Source organism: Ziziphus jujuba, chromosome 10, assembly GCF_031755915.1.
Source record: "Ziziphus jujuba cultivar Dongzao chromosome 10, ASM3175591v1".
Classification (NCBI taxonomy): Eukaryota; Viridiplantae; Streptophyta; class Magnoliopsida; order Rosales; family Rhamnaceae; genus Ziziphus; species Ziziphus jujuba.
Window position 1 is genome coordinate 9,740,091 of NC_083388.1, and position 23,659 is coordinate 9,763,749.

General features: G+C 33.5%; 3 protein-coding genes across 6 annotated transcripts; all 3 read left to right on the forward strand.

Annotated features, from left to right (window-relative positions):
• The first annotated feature begins 845 nt into the window (after positions 1–845).
• LOC107411128 (UDP-glucuronic acid decarboxylase 5) lies at positions 846–6,895 on the forward strand. Of its 4 annotated transcripts, none has more exons than XM_016018657.4 (13): positions 846–1,062; positions 1,860–1,970; positions 2,517–2,603; positions 2,843–2,930; positions 3,663–3,754; positions 4,332–4,396; positions 4,479–4,567; positions 5,332–5,409; positions 5,523–5,616; positions 5,998–6,064; positions 6,163–6,226; positions 6,338–6,378; positions 6,499–6,895. In XM_016018657.4, exons 2-13 carry the CDS (start codon positions 1,890–1,892, stop codon positions 6,682–6,684), a joined length of 1,032 nt encoding a protein of 343 aa, XP_015874143.3. In that variant the 5' UTR covers positions 846–1,062; positions 1,860–1,889; the 3' UTR covers positions 6,685–6,895. The 4 variants fall into 4 exon arrangements, with proteins under 4 accessions (XP_015874143.3, XP_015874142.3, XP_015874141.3 ...); XM_016018656.4 differs by lacking the exon at positions 846–1,062 and adding an exon at positions 1,075–1,312; XM_016018655.4 differs by lacking the exon at positions 846–1,062 and adding an exon at positions 1,459–1,660.
• Positions 6,896–17,335: 10,440 nt separating this feature from the next.
• Positions 17,336–17,946, forward strand: LOC107411130 (histone H4). Its single transcript, XM_016018659.4, has one exon. It carries the CDS (start codon positions 17,444–17,446, stop codon positions 17,753–17,755), a length of 312 nt encoding a protein of 103 aa, XP_015874145.1. The 5' UTR covers positions 17,336–17,443; the 3' UTR covers positions 17,756–17,946.
• A 963-nt stretch (positions 17,947–18,909) lies between these two features.
• On the forward strand, positions 18,910–23,338 carry LOC107411124 (ACT domain-containing protein ACR9). Its single transcript, XM_016018651.4, has 6 exons — positions 18,910–19,259; positions 20,176–20,394; positions 20,512–20,617; positions 21,299–21,650; positions 22,204–22,488; positions 22,774–23,338. The coding sequence occupies exons 1-6, from the start codon at positions 19,106–19,108 to the stop codon at positions 22,903–22,905; spliced, it is 1,248 nt and encodes a 415-aa protein (XP_015874137.2). The 5' UTR covers positions 18,910–19,105; the 3' UTR covers positions 22,906–23,338.
• Positions 23,339–23,659: the final 321 nt, after the last annotated feature.

Consider the following 23,659-nt stretch of genomic DNA (forward strand, 5'->3'; position numbering starts at 1 on the left):
AATCAACTACTAACAATAATTACTACTACACCACACATAAATTTTATGGGTCTTTCTCTATCTATTTATATATTTTTTTTAAATATAAAAAATATTAAATGATGCATTATTATTTAGAAAAAGTATAGAATTATAATATTTTATAGACTAGTTGGTATTTCTACCGTTATTCTATATATAAAACACATAAGAAATTTTCGGTACAAAATCTTTATGAAGTTCTTTCCGTATCAAATTTTCATAATTATATATATTTGGACATATTTTAAATTGGATAGGAGGATTTTTATTTTCTTTAATAATAATAATACTAGAATTACTAAAATACTAATTAAAATTTTATTTATTAAATAATATAATAGATTTTGTGATAATATTTAATTAGTTTATTTATTTATTTATTTAAAAATTTACTTATTCATATTTGTATTATATAAAGACATCAACCAATAATATATTAATACTTATCATTTGGTTAATAAATGATAATCTAAAATTACTATAATTTATGTAAGTGAGGTAAAAATATGGAACAGAAAAAAAATATCCAAATCTTCATGCTAAATCAGTGCTTTTCATTTTAGATAATAATAATTAATAAATTAACTAATAAATAATTATTAAAATAATTTAAACTATATATATATATATATATATTTTTTTTTTTTCAAATTGAGAGGAAATTTTAGCTTAAGGTCTTGAATTCCAAAACGAGAATAATCATCTATGATCATGTTGAATTATCAAAATAAACATTTTAAACAATAATTATTAAATTAACTAATAAAAAATTATTACAATAATTTAAATACAGTGGTCAATCTATCGGTCCTATACTAACCAGTGTAGTCAAACAAAAATGGTGATGTCCAAAAGAGCAGAGCAGTCAGCAAAAGGTGGGCGACGGACCACTAAAGCGCTAGCATCATGAATAATACAATACAAGGAGGGGTAAAACGCCGTCGTTTTAAGACAAACCCTTGGTTGATGATGGCGCGAAGTATCGTATTCCTAACTTTCGAAGCAAAGCCAAGAACCTTCTTCTACTTAAAAGAGACGAGAGTAGATACCAAAGCATATGTCTTTATTTTAATTACTTTTTAATTATCCGTAATTGTCGCTCTCTAATCCCCCAACACAAAATCCAAACACCATTAATCAAACTCTTTCATCTTTTTTAATCTTTTTGTTTTCTTTAATCTAATTCCCAAGACTTCAAATCCCCAAAGCCCAAAAACCTTATCCCACAATTCCCTCATTAAATCCTGAAATTTTATCTTTTTTTATTTTATTTTTTTATTTTATATACAAGGTAATATATATAATTAAATTTGGATTGCTTAAATTTCCAATACGTATTTAAATTGCTTTCATTTGTTAATATAGTTTGGTGTGACTTCTGCTTTAATTATTGTTATCGAGGAGCTATCATTATGACCAGAACTTTCCTTGAATTTGAAGGATTTCGATTTAATCTTTTTTTTTTTTTTCAAATGGGAAAAAAAAAAATTCATCGTTTGGTAGGGGGGAGAAAAAAAAAAGCTTTGATTTTTGGAAATTGTTTGAGCTATAAAAATATGGGTTTCTGAGCATTGAGCATTGTGGATCCAAAGAATACTTTGGGGTTTTGGGTTGCACTTCCTCTGTAGCTCATTCTCAGGTCGACTTCGTTCTTTCTTTCTTTATGATTTGGATTTTGAAATTTTTCCCATTTTTTATTTTCTTTTTCACTCTTTTTCAGTGGGTATGTTTTTTATTATTGTTTTTGCTGTTAAGCTTTTCACTGAATTTGAAGTCAAATAATTCAAGTGACAACGCCAAATACCAAATTTGTTGATTTTGTGATGAAATTGATACAGGTGTTTGAATTCTAAGAGGGGATCTCAGCAATGGCAAAGAATGCATCTAACGGAACCACAACAAAGCCACCACCACTGCCATCTCCTTTGCGTAATTCCAAATTTTTTCAGGTCAGGGTGCTTTTTCTTATTATGTAATTTATTTTCTTGTTGCCTTTGCTATATATTTACGGCCTACTTGTATCTTTATCCGTAATCTATTTGACTTATAGATTTATATTGTAAATTATCATATATATATATATATATAGAATTATATTGTGACTGTGATTTGTATTGAATGCCTCCTGGCATGTAACTTTCTTTGTGGTCGAGATGTTTTTTATTTTTCAGATAATTATTACACGTGGTCCATTTTCTAAGTCACATTCTTTCAGTTACTTTCTTTCATGGGTCTTTAGCACTATAAAGTAGGCTATTTTGCCTTTTTACTTGTATTCTGGATCGTCCCATTTCTACTTTTCTGCCACAAATCTGGTAAGATTTTTTGTATTGCTTGAAGGAAGGAGGATTTATTGTTGGCAAAGCAGATAGAAGATTGACCTTTTTTTGCAACTAAGAAAATCTGTTCATCCTGTTAGATTTGAACCATGTCATGATTTCGTTCCTGTTATCATATTTACCCATTTGCTTCATTGATTTGTATCTTGATAACAGTCCAACATGAGGATTTTGGTTACTGGAGGAGCTGGATTCATTGGCTCTCACCTAGTGGACAAATTGATGGAAAATGAAAAAAATGAGGTCGGTGTGTTCTTTTGGTTTTACGTTTTCCTATCAGGTTTAATTCTTTTGTTCATTAATAATTAGCACATAGCAGATTCCATATGGTTGGTGTTTTTCTGTATGTAAACCAGAAAATGGGATAATTATTATCTAAATTGGGATTATTATAGAACTAATAACAAAAATTGCACTAGCTGATATATCACAAGATGATTTGATGCTGTAATGGTTTATGTATTTCAATGCTTTATTCTTAGGTGATTGTTGTTGACAACTACTTCACCGGCTCAAAGGACAATCTTAAAAGATGGATTGGTCACCCCAGATTTGAGCTTATTCGCCATGGTATTAAATTATCCTTTTAGTATGTTCCATTTACCTTTAGTTTTTAGGTGTTGGATAAACTAGCTATGATATTGGATTCTTTTCTGTCATGAGAATGAGTTCCAATAAAATGAACACTAATAAATTCACACTTGTTCATGGTTTCATTTACTCTTAGAATGATATTTTACTAGTGTCATGAATTGTGAATTTTAAGCCAGGTGTGAGATTCCTTAGAATTTTTGGATAAACAAATTCCATTGGCAGATATATTGACCAAATATGTATATACATATATATATCGGCTGAGATATTAGATTTAACTATTCATGATTTTTTTGACTTGCATATAGCAATTTTGAGGATATATTCAGTTAGGACTTAGGATGCTAATAGTTGTAATAGCTACTAATTTTGTTAAATGTTGAATAATAAAATTGAAGAATTTGATTATATCCTTTGAAGTTTGTACTCTTTGTATATAAGATTTTAATTCCTGCCATTTGTAAAATAATCAAGTTTTCTAGTACTGGTTCTTCGCAGATGAGTTTGATCTCTGTTGTATTTATGTGTGTGTTTAAGGTTTTTTTATTTTTATTTTTATTTTTGTGGTGTGCTTTACTAATATACAATCATTTACCATCTATTGCCTATAATGTTTTTGCTAGTTTGTGATGTTGACTATTAGTTTGGTTGAAAATATGTAAATGTACTGACTGTTTTCCATTTTCCTTTCATATTTATTTTATATAGATGTTACTGAGACACTGTTAGTTGAGGTTGATCAGATCTACCATCTTGCATGCCCAGCTTCTCCAATTTTCTACAAACACAATCCCGTAAAGGTGTGTTTATACACATTTAAAGTCTATTATAAAGATTAGTATATAACTTCTGCTTAATTGTCTGTAAGTTTATCTTCTTCCTTCGTCCTCTTTGCTTTTGGCATATCAGGTTAATCCCTTGTATCATTTATTCCTCTAGTGTTCTACCCTTCAAACCTTTTCATCTCTTTCAAATAAGTCACCTTTTCTTCAGCTTCTATAACCATTTTCCATATTGTCATAACTACTCGTAAGCTGTACCTTTAAAAGCGCCATCAAAATGGTTGCAGCCCATTAAATAAAAAGAATAAATTGATACCTTTTCAACATTTTGACAATCAGGAGTTGCTAGAACTTACTCCGTGATTATTTGTATGATGCAAGTCTTATAATATTGGATCATACTTTTCAAGTCATAACACTAGAAGTGTGCTTTTTAAGTGGTAGGATGTTGAAGCCAAAGCAGCTAGATTTTATCATGTCAAAACACAAACTCCCTAATGCAATTATACCAGCATCTAAACGTTTTTGAAATTTTCCTCAGAAGATTATTGACTGAAGACAGAATCTAACATTTTAGCATATGATGCTCCAACAGACAATAAAGACAAATGTGATTGGCACATTGAACATGCTTGGGCTTGCTAAGCGAGTTGGAGCAAGGTGAGGGAAATCGATTCTTCATTTTTATGTTAACTGGTGCCAAATCATATATATGTGTTATACATACTATTTTTTGGTGCAGAATTTTACTTACATCAACTTCAGAGGTATATGGTGATCCTCTTGTCCATCCACAGCCTGAAAGCTATTGGGGTAATGTCAACCCAATAGGTATGTGCTTATCTCATTATAAGCATGCAATTGGCTGCATTATGGTTTATCTAATAGGAATGAAAGGATTTCTATATTCAACTAGTACAAAACGGAACATATTCTAAGGGGAAATTCAGAATTGCACCTGTTTTAGGACACTTACTGATGGAGATGAATCAACTTTTTATGCAATTTCTTTTTGAAATTGATATTTATTAATCTAATGTAAATGTGGTTTGTTCCATTTCTCATTAGTGCTATACACAACATGAAAGCAATTTATGACCAGGTTTATGCATTTCTGATCATACAATGTGGAAATATATGTAAAAAAGGCAACAGTTGCACCTCTTATGTTTATATATTGGTCATATTGTATTAGTATTGAAGATTGAGTCTTTCCATACAAGAATTGCAGAACAATTTTTATTTATTTATTTTTATTTTTTATTTTCTCTTTATTTAAAATTTGGAATCTTTTATATATTCGCCAAAATGTCTTCTTGAGGTGTTAATGTAATTAGAATTCACACAAAAGCTGATGAAATGACTCATATTTGGGTATGCTTATGGATATGGTAGTACTTCTGCCAACACTCCATGTATGCAAATCTAAGTAACACCTAGTCCTTTTTTCTGATAACATAATTTGGGATAGGGTTCTTACCTAATAACTCTGGACTGTGGAAGTTAGTTATTTACTATTTGTGGTACAAGGAATTAAGAATTTTCAAATTCATGAGAACATTATCTTAGTACCAATCTTCCTCTTCTAACCATAGGAGTTAGGAGCTGCTACGATGAGGGAAAGCGTGTGGCTGAGACCTTGATGTTTGACTATCATAGGCAGCATGGAATAGGTAATTGTGTTTCTTTCTCTGCCCCTGAAAATGTATTCCTTCATTTTCCATCATAAGGGAAAAATTCACTCTGTTACTAATCGGTGTTGCATTTCCTCTGTTCTCTTTGATAGAAATACGCATTGCCAGAATCTTCAATACATATGGACCTCGCATGAATATTGATGATGGGCGTGTAGTCAGCAACTTTATAGCTCAAGCACTCCGGTGAGTCTTTACATTTTAGGCCTTTTAGGTTTTACTTATGTTCTGTTAGTGACCTGCCTTGTGCCTTTGTTGTGTTAATGCTTGTGTGTTTCTTATGCTGTTACTATCTAGTACTGCTGTACTGGTTTAGTACATAACTCTTGAAACTAAATATTGGTTTTGTGCAGCATTGATTGATTGTTTAATATGGAGTCCTTAATAAAAGTCAAATTATTTTTTTATTAGAATATAATGGTTAATAATCTGTAAGTTGCTATATTGTCATCGTACAGTAGGTTTCCCTTGCCTTAACTAATTGAAAAAGAAGCTTAAACATTCTCCTTTTACTCCTCAATTGATGCTTCGGCTGCAATTCCTGTTTTTTTGTCTTGACAAATGCAGTGATGAACCTTTGACTGTCCAAGTTCCTGGAACTCAGACTCGCAGCTTCTGTTATGTTTCTGACATGGTATGTAAAACTTCTATTTCCCGTTTCATTTTGATGCCATGTATTGTTAGGAATACTGTTACAGGACTAAAAAAAAAAATTTGTTTCAATTATTTTAGGTTGATGGCCTCATTCGTCTCATGGAAGGAGAACACACCGGACCCATCAACATTGGAAACCCAGGTAATTCTATAGAATACTGTACCGACTCAGATGTAGGTCCTAACCTTTGACTATTGTCTTTCAATTACTGACCATGGTAGTTTTTTATTTTATTTTGGGGTACATATATAGGTGAATTTACAATGCTTGAACTTGCAGAGACAGTGAAGGAGGTTAGTTTCTTATTTACAATAGGCAATATATGTATATGTATATATATATATACACGTTTCAAATATTATTGACTTATGGGGGTGGGTCTTTTTAACTAATTTGGTGGTGGAACTTTGCAGCTTATTAATCCTGCTGTAGAGATAAAGATGGTTGAGAACACACCTGATGATCCACGACAAAGGAAACCTGACATAACCAATGCAAAACAACTGCTGGGTTGGGAGCCCAAAATCAAGTTGCGTGAAGGCCTTCCCCTCATGGAGGAGGATTTCCGTCTCAGGCTTGGAGTTGCTAAAAAGAAATGAGCGGTTTCTAATTCGGCAAAGAAAAAAGAAATCAGTTTGTGTTATTATAGGAAATAATTAGTGATTACTTTGTGTCTGTCTTTTTTTTTTTTTTTTTTTTTTTTTAATTTTTAATTCTCCTTCACTTTTCACAAATGTTGTTTCTTATTACCCCGAAAATTTTGCAAGTGCACTAATAAATAATAAATCTATAATTTTATTTTTGGGTTTATTCTTTTATTTCCCTGAAATTGATAAAATTGTGCCTCTATCTTTAGAATAATTTATTTGTCCACTTCGGGCATTTACAACTAAGCAAAATATACAGGAGCTTCAAGATTGTAAAGAGAATAGGACGCTTGGTAAAATAAAAGGGAGCTTTAATAGAATGCGCTAGCTGTACTTGATAGCCAAATTTTTCTTTAACAAGATGGTTCATAGCCTATGAGAGCAGATGTTCATTATTTCTGTCTATCTAAAAAAATTTTTGCCATATTAAATGAATAGATAATTTTTAAAAAAAATATTTTTCAATGATATTGTATAAAAAAACTATTAAGATGAGGTAGCAATAAAGAAAATAGAAGTTGTCTAATAGACCTTTTACATGTAGAAGGTCTGTTATACAGTATAACTCATAGATTCAACCTATTCTCTCTCCGCTCTTCTCTCTCCTCATCATTTCGTAATTTTTTCTCTCTCCTTTTTCCTCTCTTCTACTTTCTCGATATGCCAACTCATTCTATTTTAAATTTTAAACAGAATCCATTAGAGAAAAAATTTAAATAAACATTGTTTATTGATAGATACTATTCTACCTAAATTTCAACACCTTCCAAATCTCTTAACACATAAACTCCAATGGAGAAAACTACTAGAGATGCTCTAAATTAGCTGGTTAGCACATTCCAATAGTAGGTATTAAAATCCCACCTCAAGAAAGTGCAAACAAATGCACATAGATGGGAACAAAACCAAGTACTTCTTTGGGACATACAAAAAAAAGTACTTTTGAAGTATAATTTCATTCATCTCAATGCTTACTAAGCTAGTAGAATCTTGGATGTCAATCTCCTACACTCAAACCAAACCTTTTTTTTTATTTTTTGCCAAATAGCACTCAAACCTAAGTTGCATTGTAATATACCCATTCGAGAAATAAGAACACAAACTACACTTTATTCTAGCAAAGTACAATGGTTTCACAACTATAAGAACAATTGCTGTAACCATAAGGATATAATCATTGTGTCCAAATACTGTCCTTCTTTAATAATACAATTTGTTTGAGTGCTACAGCTACATGGACAACGAATAAAAGTTTTGCTTCATACAAGTTATTTCAACTCAAAACAACTACTGATAAGAAAAGTAAAAGAGTATCTTGGACATTACTTTTTTGTTATTAGATCTATGAGAAGCAAAAGAAAACTCAGATTTTCTGCGGTATTCAAAAACCCAATTGTGGTATCTTGGTCAACTGTAGTCAAACTATTCAAAACTTCAAATTCTATGTGTTTTCTCAAGATGACTTGTTACATGAGCTAGGATTTTGGGTTGTTTTTCTTCATCCTCACATTCAAATTTGGCCACAAATGATATGTGAAGTTTTCATGGTATTCGTTGGGGAAAACATTATGTATTGCATTTGCAAAGCTTTGTTGTCTATGATCCAATGTATTGTACACCACCATATTTGTTATTTGAAAATGTCTCATCAATAGCTACCATAGGTCACATAAGTTTAAACCATTGAATGTAAGATCCAATTGCCATGAAATAGTATAGGAATCTATTTTTTTGGGTTCGTCTCAGTGTGAGTGACTGAGCTGGAATTGGTATGTTCCAATACAAAAGACGAAATTGGCAAGTTTGTATAAAATTCTTTTGACACTCCTAATAAATTTATATTTACATACTCTTTAGCTAAGATTTCATAGCTCTTTATGCACATCTTCATTAATATCTCTTAGTCTGTAAAAACGTCCAACCTCAGTAAACTTTGAGTTAATTAACTCTCCAATGACTGTACTACTAGCTGCTTGTCAATAATCACATTTGAGAATATTGAAATTACGTTTGTGCACAAGGACACATGTTTGTGGTCATCCAACTGGATGCTTTAGATTTCCTTGTTGCATGAAATTTCCATGTGCACTTGTCATCCACATAGCAAATCATAAATTGTTGTTTATTGGATTTCTTAACTTTAAATTCAAAATGCTTCAGCAAAGCATGAATGCTCAGCTTAAGCTTCATTTGCTTTTTAATTTTAAATTTTTATCCACACTCAATTCTTTCATTTCTCCTACTTGTGCCAATTTTAGAAGCAAGGAACAGAGAAATTTCGATCACATAAGGTGAAATAATATCATGTCTAGTTTTAGGATTGTTAAGATAGTGTGACCATCTCTGGAGTCACCCTCGACATTAACCACTTTTGGACTAAAGCCGTGTAGGCAATTAGAACTTGGGCTGTCATGTGGAATATCATCACTGTATGGAAAATAAGTGAGATGTAATTCATTGCTATTTGAATAATCATAGTCAAGAATACCACTCACATCATTCGAAGCCCACCATCTAATAATCTAGTCATGTAAATGTTTGTTTTCTATGTTGTTCACCTTATCTTCATTAAATTGATTATTTGATGTTTGGGTTTTTAAACTTTGTGTTTCCAGCATTTGTAGTTTCAGCACTTGCATTTCTCGTACTACTAATATTGGTAACGGTGGGTGTGAAATTGTCATCGAGGTAATAGATCTTTGAATTGTTAATGACAAGACTAGACTTCCACATGTAAGTTGTGGCAACAAATTAGATAATAAAAGATAGTTACTATCGCTACTAGAAGAAAATCTAATTACCTATATAGTTCTTTCACGTCGCCTCCAATTGCAAAGGGATTGTTGTGGAGATTTGCAAGTTGGTGTTATATTTCTGGGCCTAAAAAATGTGAATGATTTGGGCCTTAAAGGTTTTGGGCTTTTGTTTATTTTCTTTTACGGGTTGGTTGGAAAAGATTTGTTTTGATCAGTTTTAAATAAATAAAATAATTTTTTGAAAATTGTGGGATGAGAGTTTTACTGGAAAATAACTCTCTGTTGAGGTTTTGGAGTTTTGCACGTTCTTTCAACGTTCCTTTTAGTTTTTTTAGAAAAATTACAAAGAAAAGATTTTTTGAGAAATACATGAAAACCAGAGAAAAAAACAGTGACTGTGGTAAAGTGAAGGTACGCAAAAAATTCAAAGGAAAGGTTTTTGAGGGGCCGTGTTTAAGATCTTTGTAGCCGTTGTATCCTGGGAGACGTTCGTCATAAAACTCCTGCACCGATATGCAAAAAAATTCTTAAGAACACTGTGGTACCACATAGGTCTCGGTCAAATTTACAAAGAGCAGATCAATACAATGACATAAAGGTTTTAATTTATTTGATTATTTCATGTAATTTAATTTTACATAGTTTCATTTTTCCACATGCATTTACATATATATTCATTTTTTTTTTCCAACATTCTAAAGACCTTTTTTTTCCTTATGTTTATATTTGTGAATAGCATATATTTATGTGTTTTTTATTTGTTCTGGATCTATGTTTTTAGGAAGAAAATTTTTCCCAGGGCTTATTTTGTGGGTTTATAATTTTGTGTTTGTTTTATAAAGTTTTATTCCCATAAAAAAATTGATTGCCTTGATATATTTCATTTGTGATTATATCTACCTTGATCAGTTGTTGTGGATATAAATATTTTATTTTATTTTATTTTGCCTCATACTTGTGTAGTGTATTGTGATTGGGCTTTTGTATAAAATTGTTTAATCAAAGTTGTTTTACCCAAACAGATGCCCATGCTTTGATTCGTTTGCATGTGGAGTTATGTTCATGTATATGTTTTTATTTTTAAGCTGTGTATGTTTTGGTTAAATAAAAAAAAAAAAATTTGCATCAAACCTGTGGGGTTTAAAATTTTTTGGGCAATTATTAAAATTTGTTTTAAATCAATTTTTTTTTCCTAAAAGTGAATTGCCCATGAATTTCTAAACTTTTTGATGAATTTTCAACATTTTTTTGTCACTGGAACAGTGGAATTTGACTGGAAAATTGAAACCGGGTCGGCCGACCCCTTTACTAGAGAAAAACATCGAGAGAACCCGACTGGAGATTGAAGACGGGTCATAAAACTGGTTATTGGGTTGATAAAATGGGTATGGGCCGGTTCTGGGTTAATGGGTCTGCATCTTTTAAATCCTGATGGATGTGGCCCAGTTTCAAGCCCAGCCCGTGATTAGAACAAGTTAATGTTCAGCCTAAGGCCCAAGCCCAGATCAGACCCAGACCCAAGAGGATTCAACCTAATTGTTAATAGGCTTGCCACGTGTCATGATGAGAGAGTGCCACGTGGCAAGACAAGGCATAGACAAATGGCACATAGTGGCAAGGCAACGTGATGCACCGTGGCGATGCCACGTGCCGCACAATTGCGAGGCCACGTGTCAACCAGAAGTTATGCCAAGTATCGCGCTAGAGGGGCCACGTGTCAACCTGCATAGGTGACACGTGTCGGCCTCTGACAAGCACCACGTGGCATATTATGAAGCTGCCAAGTGTAGATCTGACGCAAGTGACATGTGTCGATCAGCCGAGGTGCCATGTTGCGAGCCATGTTAGCGAGGTGATGATGTGAAATGATGCCACATCAGCATGTGATGATGTGGTATGGTGACATGGTCAGCAAGCGATGATGTGGCAGCATGCCACATCAGCATATGTTGCCATGTGACTGTGCCATGTTAACAGGGTGATCGCGTGGCATGGCGCCATGTAAGCAGAGTGCCATGCCATCAGGGTGCCATGTCAGCAACAGTGACATGTGGCAATGATGTTAGTGATGATGTCATTATTATATAATTGATGATGTCATCCTTGGTGGGTGTATACAGCAATTTTTTTTGTGGGTGTATACAAAAACCCTAATAATCGCTTTTTTGTGTGTTTTCCTTGGATATTGCTTATAATTAGTTTGTTGAGATAGAAAATAACAACTAATTGATTTATTTTTTTGTGATTTTAAAGAAATGGCAAATGGAGACAATAGGACTATCCCTACTCAGACTTCTGGGACTCAGATACCTCCTTCTGCTAGTCATGCAGAAAAACCTGAGAAGTTCAATGGAGTAAACTTCAAGAGATGGCAGCAGAAGATGCTATTTTACTTGACCACGCTGGAACTTACGAGGTACTTAATTGAATATGCACCATCTAGTAATGAAGAGAGTGATAAGGAGACACTCATGGTAGTGGATCCATAGAACAATTTTGATTATTTATGTCAGAATTATGTCCTGAATGACTTGTTTGATGTCCTGTATGGAGTATAATGTGGCATGAAGTCAGCAAAGGAGCTGTAGGAAATACTAGATTGAAAGTACAAGACTGAGAATGCTGGGTCCGAAAAGTTTATTGCAGGCCAACACTTGGATTACATGATGGTGGACTCGAAGGCATTAATGAGTTAAGTACATGAATTGTAAGTGCTGATTCAAGAACTTCTTGCTGAAGGGATGATTATGAATGAAGCCTTACAAGTGGCATCTATGATCGAGAAGCTACCTCCAAGTTGGAGTGACTTCAGGAATTATCTGAAGCACAAAAGAAAGAAGATGGATATGAAGGCTCTTATTAGCAAACTTTGCATTGAAGATGACAATAGGAAATCTGATAAGAGAGCTTCTAAGGTCGTGGTGAAGGCTAATGTTATGGATCATGGTCAGAGCTCCAAGAACAAGAAGAAAACTAGAAAAGCTTTCAGGTTAGGGCCTAAAATAGGAATCTCCAAGAAAGCCAAGTTTCAAGGCATGTGCTTTAACTATGACATGATGGATCATAGAGCTACAGAATGTATACTGTCGAAGAAAAAGAGGAACAAAGAGACACAGATGATGGTGGACATCACTCGAGATGTTGATGACATTGACCTTAGCACTGTGATTTCTGAGGTGAACTTGGTGAGATCTAATCCTAGAGAGTGGTGAGTAGATACTGGTGCGACCCACCACATGTGTTTAGATAGGAGCATGTTCACTTCCTTCAAACCAAAGAAGAATGGGGAGAAGTTGTTCATGAGTAACTCCGCTACCTCAAAAATCCAAGGAGAAGACAAAGTAATCCTGAAAATGACTTCTGGAAAGGAGTAGACTCTAAATAATGTACTGTATATTCCAGACATTCGCAAGAATATGGTATCTGGATTGCTGCTAAGTAAACATGGTTTTCGCTTAGTGTTTAAGTCAAATAAGGTTATTTTGTCCAAATTTCGGATGTTTGTGGGAAAGGGCTATGTAGTCAACAGTTTATTTAAACTCAATGTAATGCTGTAAAGTCAAAAGAAATGAATAAAGCTAGTAGTTCTTCTGTTTACTTGCTTGAATATTTCATTTTGTGGCATGGTAGAGTAAGACATGTTAATTTTAATTCTTTGTAAAAGTTAATTAACTTAAACCATATTCCCACGTTTGAAATTGATTCCAACCATAAGTTTGAAATTTGTATGGAAGCAAAATCAATGAGGTCATCATATCAAACAATTGATAGAAATAATGAACATTTTGGTTTAATACATAGTGATGTATGTGATTTAAAATTTGCACCGACTAGAGGTGATAATAAGTATTTTATTACCTTTATTGATGACAACACGAAATATTGCTATGTATACTTGCTTAAGAGTAAGGATGAGGCTCTAGAGAAATTTATTTTTTATAAAACGGAAGTTGAGAATCAACTTAGCAGGAAAGTTAAAGTGATCAGAAGTGATCATGGTGGAGAGTATGTAACTCCATTTGGAGAGAATTTTGCTCAACATAGCATAATACACATGAAGTTACTCTACCATATTCGCCACAATCAAATGGTGTGGTTGAACGGAAAAATAGAACTTGAGAAGAAATGATGAATGCAATGCTAATAAGTTCTGGATTGCCTCAGAACTTGTGGGAGAAAGCCGTTTTATCGGCAAACGAACTTTTAAATAAGGTGCCTTGGAAGGATCAAGTAAAGACATCTTATAAGTTGTGGAAGGGAAGACAACATTCCTATAAATATTTACTTATATGCTAAAACGTGACCCTCAAAGCTTCCAAGAGGTTGTAAATTCTCCTGAAGGGAATTTATGGAAAGATGCTGTAAACAATGAGATTGATTCTATCATGCAGAATCACACTTGGAAGTTAGTAGATCTTCATCCAGGTTGTAAACTTTTGGATTACAAATGGATTTTTAAAAGGAAGATGAAAGCAGATGACTTAATAGATATATACAAGGCGAGACTTGTAATTAAAGGATACAAGCAAAAAGAAGACCTTGATTATTTTGACATTTATTCTCCAGTAACGAGGATAAATTCCATAAGGATGAAACTGGTGATCGCTGCATTGTAGGATCTTGCAGCACATGAAATAGATATGAAAACAGCCTTTCTTAACGGAAATCTAGATGAAGAGATCTACATGGAGCAATCTAAGGGTTTCTCTGCTCAAGAAAAGAAGTCCGTAGATTGGTAAAGTCTTTATATGGACTTAAACAAGCTACAAAGCAGTGGCATCAAAAATTTGATAATGCCATACTAAAAGATGGGTTTAAAATAAATGAATGTGATAAATGTATCTATGTAAAAGATACAGAGAATGGATATGTCATTCTATGGTTATATGTAGATGACATACTCATAACGACAATATAGTCCAAACTACAAAAGCCATGTTAAATTTCAAATTTGTCGTGAAAGATACGGGGCTTGCAGATGTGATTTTAGGAATGAAAATCACGAGGACTTCAAATGGAATCATTCTTAGTCAAACACATTACGTGGATAAAATACTGGCTAAGTTTAGTAATGATGATACTAATATAGCCAGAACACCCATAGATATGAGTTTTCACTTATCCAAAAATAAAAGAGCAAGTATATCTCAAGTGGAATACGCTAGGATGATTGGAAGTCTGATGTACTTGATGAGTTGTACCAGACCAGACTTAGCCTATGCAATAAGTAGATTGAGTAGATACACGAATAATCTAAATGATGATCATTGGAAATGAATTGTTAGAGTATTAAGATACTTACGATATACTCGTGAATACAGACTGTACTATACAAGATATCTTGCTGTATTAGAAAGATACACTGATGCAAATGGGATATCAGATATCAATGATTCAAAGTCCATTAGTAGATATGTGTTCACATTAGAGGATGCAGCTGTGACATGGAAGTCCTCAAAATAAACTATGATAGCTCGATCCACGATGGAATCTAAGTTTATCGCATTAGATAAATGTGGTGAAGAGGTAGAATGGCTATGCCAATTTTTAGAGGACATTCCTAGGTAGCCTAAACCTGTGCCAGTAATAAGTTTACATTGTGATAGTTAATTTGCGATTGGCAAAGACATAATATTATATATAATGGAAAGTTTAGACATATTTGTCGTAGATACAATTCCATTAAACAGTTAATTACAACTAGAGTTATCTAAATAGACTATGTAAAATCAAAATATAATATTGCAGATTTGCTAACTAAAGGGTTAAATAAAGAATTAGTTAATAAGTCATTGAGGGAAATGAGATTAAAGCGCATGAGTAAAGTTGATATGATGGAAACCTAACCTAATTGATTGGAGATTCCAATATCTAGGTTTAATGGGACAATGCAATTGTAAAGACTGTTATGGATCACTGTGGGGGTTAATCCTCTGCGCATTCCTATGATGAACAGTGATAGAAAGAGGTTAGCATAAAATATGCTTTTAATGATTCATATAAGTGTGTGTGTGGTAATCTATGTATAGTTATGTTGATTATATTGGGAATAAGAATCACCAATTTGAGAGAAAAGAGTGGCCCCTTCAAAGAAGAATTGTTAAGAGCGCAATTCGTTAGAAACTCTTGCAGAACTAGGGATGTGTTGAGGTCCAAAATGAACACAACAGTGAGAACTAAAGTATATCAGGAAGGAATCATGTGTGGGCTATATTGTCATTTACACAAAGGACGAAATGGTTCAAGGATATCGCATCTACCATAAGTCAATAAAGTAGATGTAGTCTCATAAGGGAAGGTTCAAAGAGTAACATCTACCTATCCTATGCATGTTCCAACTGTAGAACTTTACAACCAGAGTCATGCTTTGTTTTAAAATTCAAACCATTTATATGGGGAATTGTTATAGTTCTGGGCCTAAAAAATGTGAATGATTTGGGCCTTAAAGGTTTTGGGCTTTTGTTTATTTTCTTTTACGAGTTGGTTGGAAAAGATTTGTTCTTATCAGTTTTAAATAAATAAAATAATTTTTTGAAAATTGTGGGATGAGAGTTTTATGGGAAAACAACTCTCTGTTGAGGTTTTGGAGTTTTGCATGCTCTTTCAACGTTCCTTTCAGTTTTTTCAGAAAAATTACAGAAAAAAGGTTTTTTGAGAAATACATGAAAACCAGAGAGAAAAACAATGACTATGATAAAGTAAAGATATGCAAAAAGTTCGAAAGAAAGGTTTTGGAGGTGCCGTGTCCAAGATTTTTATAGCCGTTGTATCTTGCAAGATGTTCATCACAAAATTTCTGCATCGGTAGGCGAAAAATATTTTAAAAATACTGTGATACCACACAGGTCCCGATCAATTTTACAAAAAATAGATCAATATAATGATATATATGTTTTAATTTATTTGATTCTTCCTTGTAATTTAATTTGCCGTAGTTTCATTTTTCCACATGTATTTACATATACATTCATATATAATTTTTTTTTTCCAACAATTGGTTCGAGAGAGATTCCATCAACAATAGTGGAGATCAGGATATGAGTGGGGCTATTGATTGCTTCTCAATAAAGATTGTCGTGTCCACATCAATAGTGCATAAAAAAAGCAAGCAATTTGGAACATTTAGCATATAAAGCATCCTTCGATTAAGATAGAATCCAACCCTTTTTTACTTACATTGCTTTCATCTTTAGATCTTCATGTACCCAGATGAAATTTTCATTTTCCATCATAGTTTACTTTGTATTGTAACCTAATCTATTTAAATATATTACAAGACATTATTAAATGTTTTATAAGATTAACTAAAATGTTTTTTTTTAATAGTTTTTGTAAATTGACTAAAAATGTTATAAGAAGAAGAAGTAGCACATGACAGCTTCGAAAAAAAAGAAAAAAAAAAAGAAAAAAAGAAGAAGAAGAAGAAGAAGAAAAGAATAATTAAACCCTATTATCAGCATAGTGGGGTTGCTGTAGCAATATAAGTAGTTCCTGGTACGTGCTGCGTGCCTAGCTTTCCCGAAATTTTATTTACAAATTTACCCTTAAAATTTCAAACCAAAAATAATTAAAATATCTCCATTACGTTTTGGCTCGTATCCTACAAAAAGAAAACCGCCAAAACAAGCAAAATATGACATTGCACAAGCACAATCCGAATCAAAAGCAATCATACCATTGCGTCCGTCGATTCATGACTTATCAACGGTCAATATCTAATTAAAACAAGTCACGCGGATCGACTCTTTTAGCCGTTCGATTATACCGAAATCCAACGATCCATATCAGAGCCCGCCAAACTCAAAATCCCAAATCCCAAATTCTCAAAACCCTATAAAAAACTCCCAAACTCCTCCATCAATTCTCACCAATCAAAATTATCAACTTCTAGCATTAGAAAGCACAAGTTTCAAATCTAAAATCCTTTTCTCAACTCGAAAAATCTCTTAACGGAAATGTCAGGCCGTGGAAAGGGAGGCAAGGGTTTGGGCAAAGGAGGAGCCAAGCGTCATAGGAAGGTTCTCAGGGACAACATCCAGGGTATCACCAAGCCTGCGATTCGCCGTCTGGCACGTAGAGGCGGTGTGAAGCGTATCAGTGGTCTGATCTACGAGGAGACCAGAGGAGTCCTCAAGATCTTCCTGGAAAATGTGATCCGTGACGCCGTGACTTACACTGAGCACGCTAGGAGGAAGACGGTCACCGCCATGGATGTTGTTTATGCCTTGAAAAGGCAAGGAAGGACTCTTTATGGTTTTGGTGGTTGATTTTTCTTTTTCTATTTTTTAGGTCCTTTTTTTTTATGGTGTATCTGTAATAGTAGTTTAGAGATGGTTGTAGTTGTAGATCTTGGCTCTAGATCTGAAAAATCCATGGTTTATTTGGTTTTTCGTTGGGTGTTCTATTGTTCTTGTAAGTCGTACTTTCTCATTTAAAAAGTAAACAATGATTTGCCAGATGATTTTTTCTCCACTTTAGTAATTTTATTTTTTTTAATTTTTTTTTCCAGCATTTGAATATCTGAACCAGCTTGTAATTTTTACCAAAAATGATTGTGGCGTTTAAATACCATCCTTCTAAAAATGGTTTCCGAGGAAAGAGATAATAGAAGAAAAAATGCATATATATGCCGTAGATTTGATCTGTTTCGATAATTTGTGCAAAAGATAGCGATTTAGGAATTCAGCGATTTTCTAGCTTGTACTGTGTTTGGCCGCTGTCAAAATATGGTGGGAAACAAAATGGTGAAGTTTTGTGCATAAATTTCGAGCATAGTGTGGGATGGTATGGGTCAATAAATTATAAGGCATGTGTGGCTAAAATATGTTTGAGCAATATCCAGCTGGAATATTATCTAATAGCTCATAGTTGGCTGTTTGATTTAACGGTTTTGCATTCCCGCTGCGAGTTTCAATCTTTTAATTTTTCCTTATTAGATTGGCTCTCTCTGGACTTTTCTTTTTGGTAACTCATTTTTTCTGTTACCTAGAAAAAAAAGCCAAAAGAGAAAAATAACGAGTGCCTTCTGTCTTTTCCAAAAAACGACAGGGAAATCTGCACCTTTTCAAGCTTTAAATTATTATTTATCTATTTTTTTCGTACAGGAAAAATGGATATTTTACACAAAATTTAAGTACCTCCCTGGCTACTGGTGGGCCGTGCGAGTAGAAGTATCTCGCGGAATATGACGAAAAACGTAACAATCTGATGTCGCCACTTGTTCGAACCCCCACATTCCTCAGCCTTTTATCTCCACGTATATAAGAAAAAACCATGCTTTCACCGCGTGGCTAGTTGTTTACCATCCGATTGCTGCCGTGGATATTCCAAATTTACCTCGCCTAATTAATGGGCCAGACAAGCAAAATGTCACGGCTTTTCGATGTCTGCTTTTCATTTTTTTTTTTTTAATTTTTTTATATATTTTTTCTTTTTCATGATTTTGTCCCATTTAGTTCGCTTCTCTCCATTTCTTGTGGAACCTTAGCTCCTCAACTACCTCAACAACCTTTAGTTCCACCTTTTCTTCCTGCTATTGACCTCCTGTGTCAACCGGATTGTCTACAACTCAGCAGCTGAATCTTGGAAGTTTCCACCAGTCCTTGCCGGTTTTCGGTATGGGACTGCTGAGCGATGACGTCGTTTTGATCCATAAAGGAAAGAAGCCAGGAGAGCCTTGTGTTATCACCGTCAATTGCCCCGATAAGACCGGCCTTGGATGCGATATTTCTAGAATAATCCTTGATTTCGGCCTTTATATTAATAAAGGAGGTACGAGATCAAAAAATTTTTTCCCAGGGATTTCTGATTTTGAATTTTTTTTTTTTTTTGTTTCCTGTTAGTGCCTTTTATTCCATTTCGAAGTGCTGGTTAGTCATTCTGCAATGCTTGGCGTTCTATTATGTTAGCATTTAGATTATATTTCAATGAAAATCTTGAAAAAAAAGTTTATGTATTTATTTATTTTTTGTTCGCCATTTTCTTATTCTGGTGGGATGGGAATACTAATTTCATGTGCATATGATATTTTTACAATTTTTTTATTTTTTTATTTCCGTTTTCAGTGAAGTCTGTTCTGAGACTGGTTTGGCTGCCAAATTTTGTACATGTAGAATTATGCAAATACCAAAAATACCCTATTCTCTGTTCCCAAAGTTAAAAGGATTATTGACTTTTTCTTTCAAAGAAAAAAAAAAAAATGTAAAAATGGGTGTGTATACGTTCCGGAAGTTACATGTAGGATCATAGTCTCGGGTCAATTACTTGCTTTTGGGTTAGTCCAATAATTCTCTCTATAGATTTGTTTATTTCCAATAGGGAAGAATCTAGATATGTGTTAAAGCTACTACGACATTCACGGCCAACTTTGTTGGTTGGGGGCGTACTTGTCCAATTCTCTATCTTATTTTGTTCTTTTTATTAATATTATATCATAGGAAATTAAATGGAAAATTGGAACCACATAATACGTGTTTGAGTTGAAATTGGTCTTAAAAAGAACTTTTGATTACGTTTAACAGATATTTTCTTTGGAATCAAAGAAGTATTTAATACCAATGTGGCAGCTGAGTGATGAAATTTTTAGATTGTATGGCGATGTATATATTGGCAAGAAGACCATGTGATGAATAGTTTATGCCTATCCTGACGTGGATTTTTCTTTTGTTTGATACATTTCTCGTTATAGATGTTTCGACCGATGGGATATGGTGTTACATAGTTTTATGGGTGATACCTTATTCCAGCTCACTTATAGTGAAATGGTCAAATTTGAAGAACCGGCTTGCATCGATATGCCCATCATGTTCGGTGTCTTTTTTTCTCAATGAGCAGCCTTCATGCTCCTCATCATCTCCAGTTTATCTGTTGAAGTTCTTTTGCCTTGACCGAAGAGGATTATTACATGGTAATGGAAGTGTTCTTGGATTCTATTATTTTTTGATTCTTTCACCATCTTTTTGAAGAAGTGTCTTTCTGGTTCTTTCATGTGTGTGCATGTATAATGTGGTTGTGATTTTTACAGATGTAACGCAAATTCTTAGTGAGCTTGAGCTTAGCATCCAGAGGGTGAAAGTGACAACAACTCCAGATGGCAGAGTCTTGGACCTCTTCTTTGTAACAGATAACATGTGAGATTTTGTTTTGGGACTTATCTTGATTTTACTTTTGACTGATAACTTTAAGAACTTTTATCGTGATGTTTTTTATTTGATGAATGCATTGGGAGTTGTCATTATCATTATATCAGAAATTATTTGCTTTGGTCCATTCAATGAGTAGCCCACTTTTGGGCAAATGCGAACAGGTGTCATGCAGTTTGTTTCATTAGGTCTTTTTACAAAAATTCATTATCCACTTGCTTTGCCTTTGGCATTATTTTTCTTTTGGAATTAATAGTAGGGTTTCTGATTCTATCTTAACATGAGTGCTAATGAGTCTACTACTTTTCTTATCAATCATGTTATTATCTGTTTTCCTACTTATTCTTGAAGAAATCAAAGGCTTGTATGAGAAAAGCTCAATATTACTTTTATTTGGTTTCGACTCTCAGTAATCCCTTCTTGTAAAAGTGGAAAAAGTGACGTTTGAAGCATTTTAAAAGCAGGGATCTATCAGGAATGGCAGGATTCAGATTATCATCCTCAGTTTGTTTGAACCCTTCTCTTTGAATGCATTTGAGTATCATGTTAATTATAACTAGAAGAAAAGAACATAAAATAATTATGTGATGTATTGTTAAATTCAAATATAATGCTAGTAAAGGTCCATTTTTTCTACTTATTTATTATATGTACTATTTCTCACTTCAGGGAGCTTCTACATACTAAAGAACGACAACGTGACACTTTGGCACAATTGCATGCTGTATTAGGTGAATCATGTATTACATGTGAACTTGATCTGGCAGGTCCTGAGTATGAATGTAATCAGGGGATGACGTCACTTTCTCCTACAGTTGCTGAAGAACTATTTAGATGTGAATTTTCAGATAACCAAAGCCACTCTCAAGCTCTTAGTCCGGACATGACTAAATTGAAGAAAGCCAATGTAATGGTAGACAATTCATTAAGCCCAGCTCATACATTACTTCAAATTCATTGTGCTGATCACAAAGGACTCCTATATGATATTATGCGAACTCTAAAAGACTGCAATATCCAGGTAAAGATTTATATTTTCTTTAACAAAATGACATTATTGCAGTTGCCATTGTCCAAGTTATGAAGTTCTACTCCTTTAGTTTGGGATCCCTTCAGCCCAAAGAAGGGTCCTCTGGTTAATTGTGGAGTATTTAATCACCCTACTACCACCTCAACTAGCTAGTTCACCATTTGAATTTGATTTGATTTGATTTTTTTTTCCTCTTTGTGTGAACCAGTAGCCTATCCCTACTCTTTCCAAATGTCAACATTTTTGTTGATTGAATAAGTCATATTATTTTACAGTGAGATTCCATAATTGAATATCTTCCATGTCTGAATCAATAACTAACTAAATAAGATAACTACCAAGTACTTACCTCTTGGTTGTTTTCTTTTTGTTCCAGCATATCTTGGTGATATAATCTAAGTATGCATAACTTTAAAGTTAGGGATGAAATTTTTTCTTTTCATCCATGACCACCATTTTAAGATGCATGTCAACTCTGCTGACAAGTTACATGGTTAGCATTTGCTGATATACCTGTTATATTTTCTTTCTTTTCCTTGTTCAGATAGCATATGGTCGGTTCTCAGAGAATAAACAAGGCTATCGTGATTTAGACCTATTTATTCAGCAAAAGGATGGGAAAAAGATAGTGGATCCTGAAAAGCTGGGTGCATTGTGTTCTCGGTTAAAGGTGGAAATGCTTCATCCATTGCGTGTTATCATTGCAAACAGAGGGCCAGATCCTGAGCTGTTGGTTGCCAATCCAGTTGAGCTATCTGGAAATGGAAGACCACTTGTTTTCTATGATGTCACACTTGCTCTAAAAACTCTTGGCATCTGCATTTTCTCGGTAAGAAATAGCAGAATCAAATTGTGGTCATTTGAAAATTCTATAAACACATTTTTACTGTGAAACCACAAGATAACTGGAGGATGATTGATGAACTTGCAAATTTCTGTATAATTATTGCGTTAATTAATCCTTTCGATGTGTGCCGTTGTGGTGACATTGATAAACAAGTTAATATTTAGTGTTTCACGCAAATCACATAGTTGAGATGGATTCTTGAATCTCTTCACTATTTATGGACTACCAACTCAAAATGATTTATTTAAGACCTTGCTGTGGTTTCAGGCTGAAATTGGGAGGCATTTAGCATCAGATCGTGGATGGGAGGTCTACAGATTTCTATTGGATGAGAAATCGAATGCGGTGGCTAGAACTCAGATTGTAAATAGAGTTAGAAGAATATTGATGGGCTGGTGAGTTTATTAATATTGTCTCTACCAGGATTACAGTTATCATCATTAAACACTTTTTCTTGCTGTCTTGGAGCGTTTTGGGCATAACCGTTCGATCTCCTCTGATTGCTGATTGTATGTGAAGCCATTTTCATTTGTTGGGTGTCAGAAAGTAGTTATGAGTAATATATGTATAGTTATGGCAGAATAAAAGAATATGTCTGTACGTTACTCCAATTCCTAGATGGTCTTTACTAAATTGCAAGTGCTCGATACTCGCTATATGTCCCATGCGAGCATTGTTCTTTGGGGAAATGCTCTGAAGTTTGAATCCTCACACTTCAAATATATATCTATACTATAATTCTATACTATAAAGGAGAAGTGAAGTGACTTTTGGTCCCTTTTTTACTGTTTATTTTGGTCCAAAGCGGCACTCTTCCCATGTGTTTTGCCAATCTATTTTTGTCCTTTTTTACTGTTTATTTTTTCCTCATATTGTTATTTATTTTAGTTATTTTTTTTTTTTTTGGGGGGAATAACTTGTATAGCCTTAGCTTGATTTCAATGTTTACTCTTACTATTAAATTTGTTTAATTCAAGTCAATAATGCCTACGTCATTTATTTTATTTACAATATTAAACATAATTACAAATAAGATGATAGTATTGTCTATTTCAAATTTTGTCTAATTTTGTCAAAATAAAAAAAAAGTGTGTAATTTTCACTTTTTGATATATGGAAAGGAATTTGAACTTTAATAACTTAGCAAGTTTTT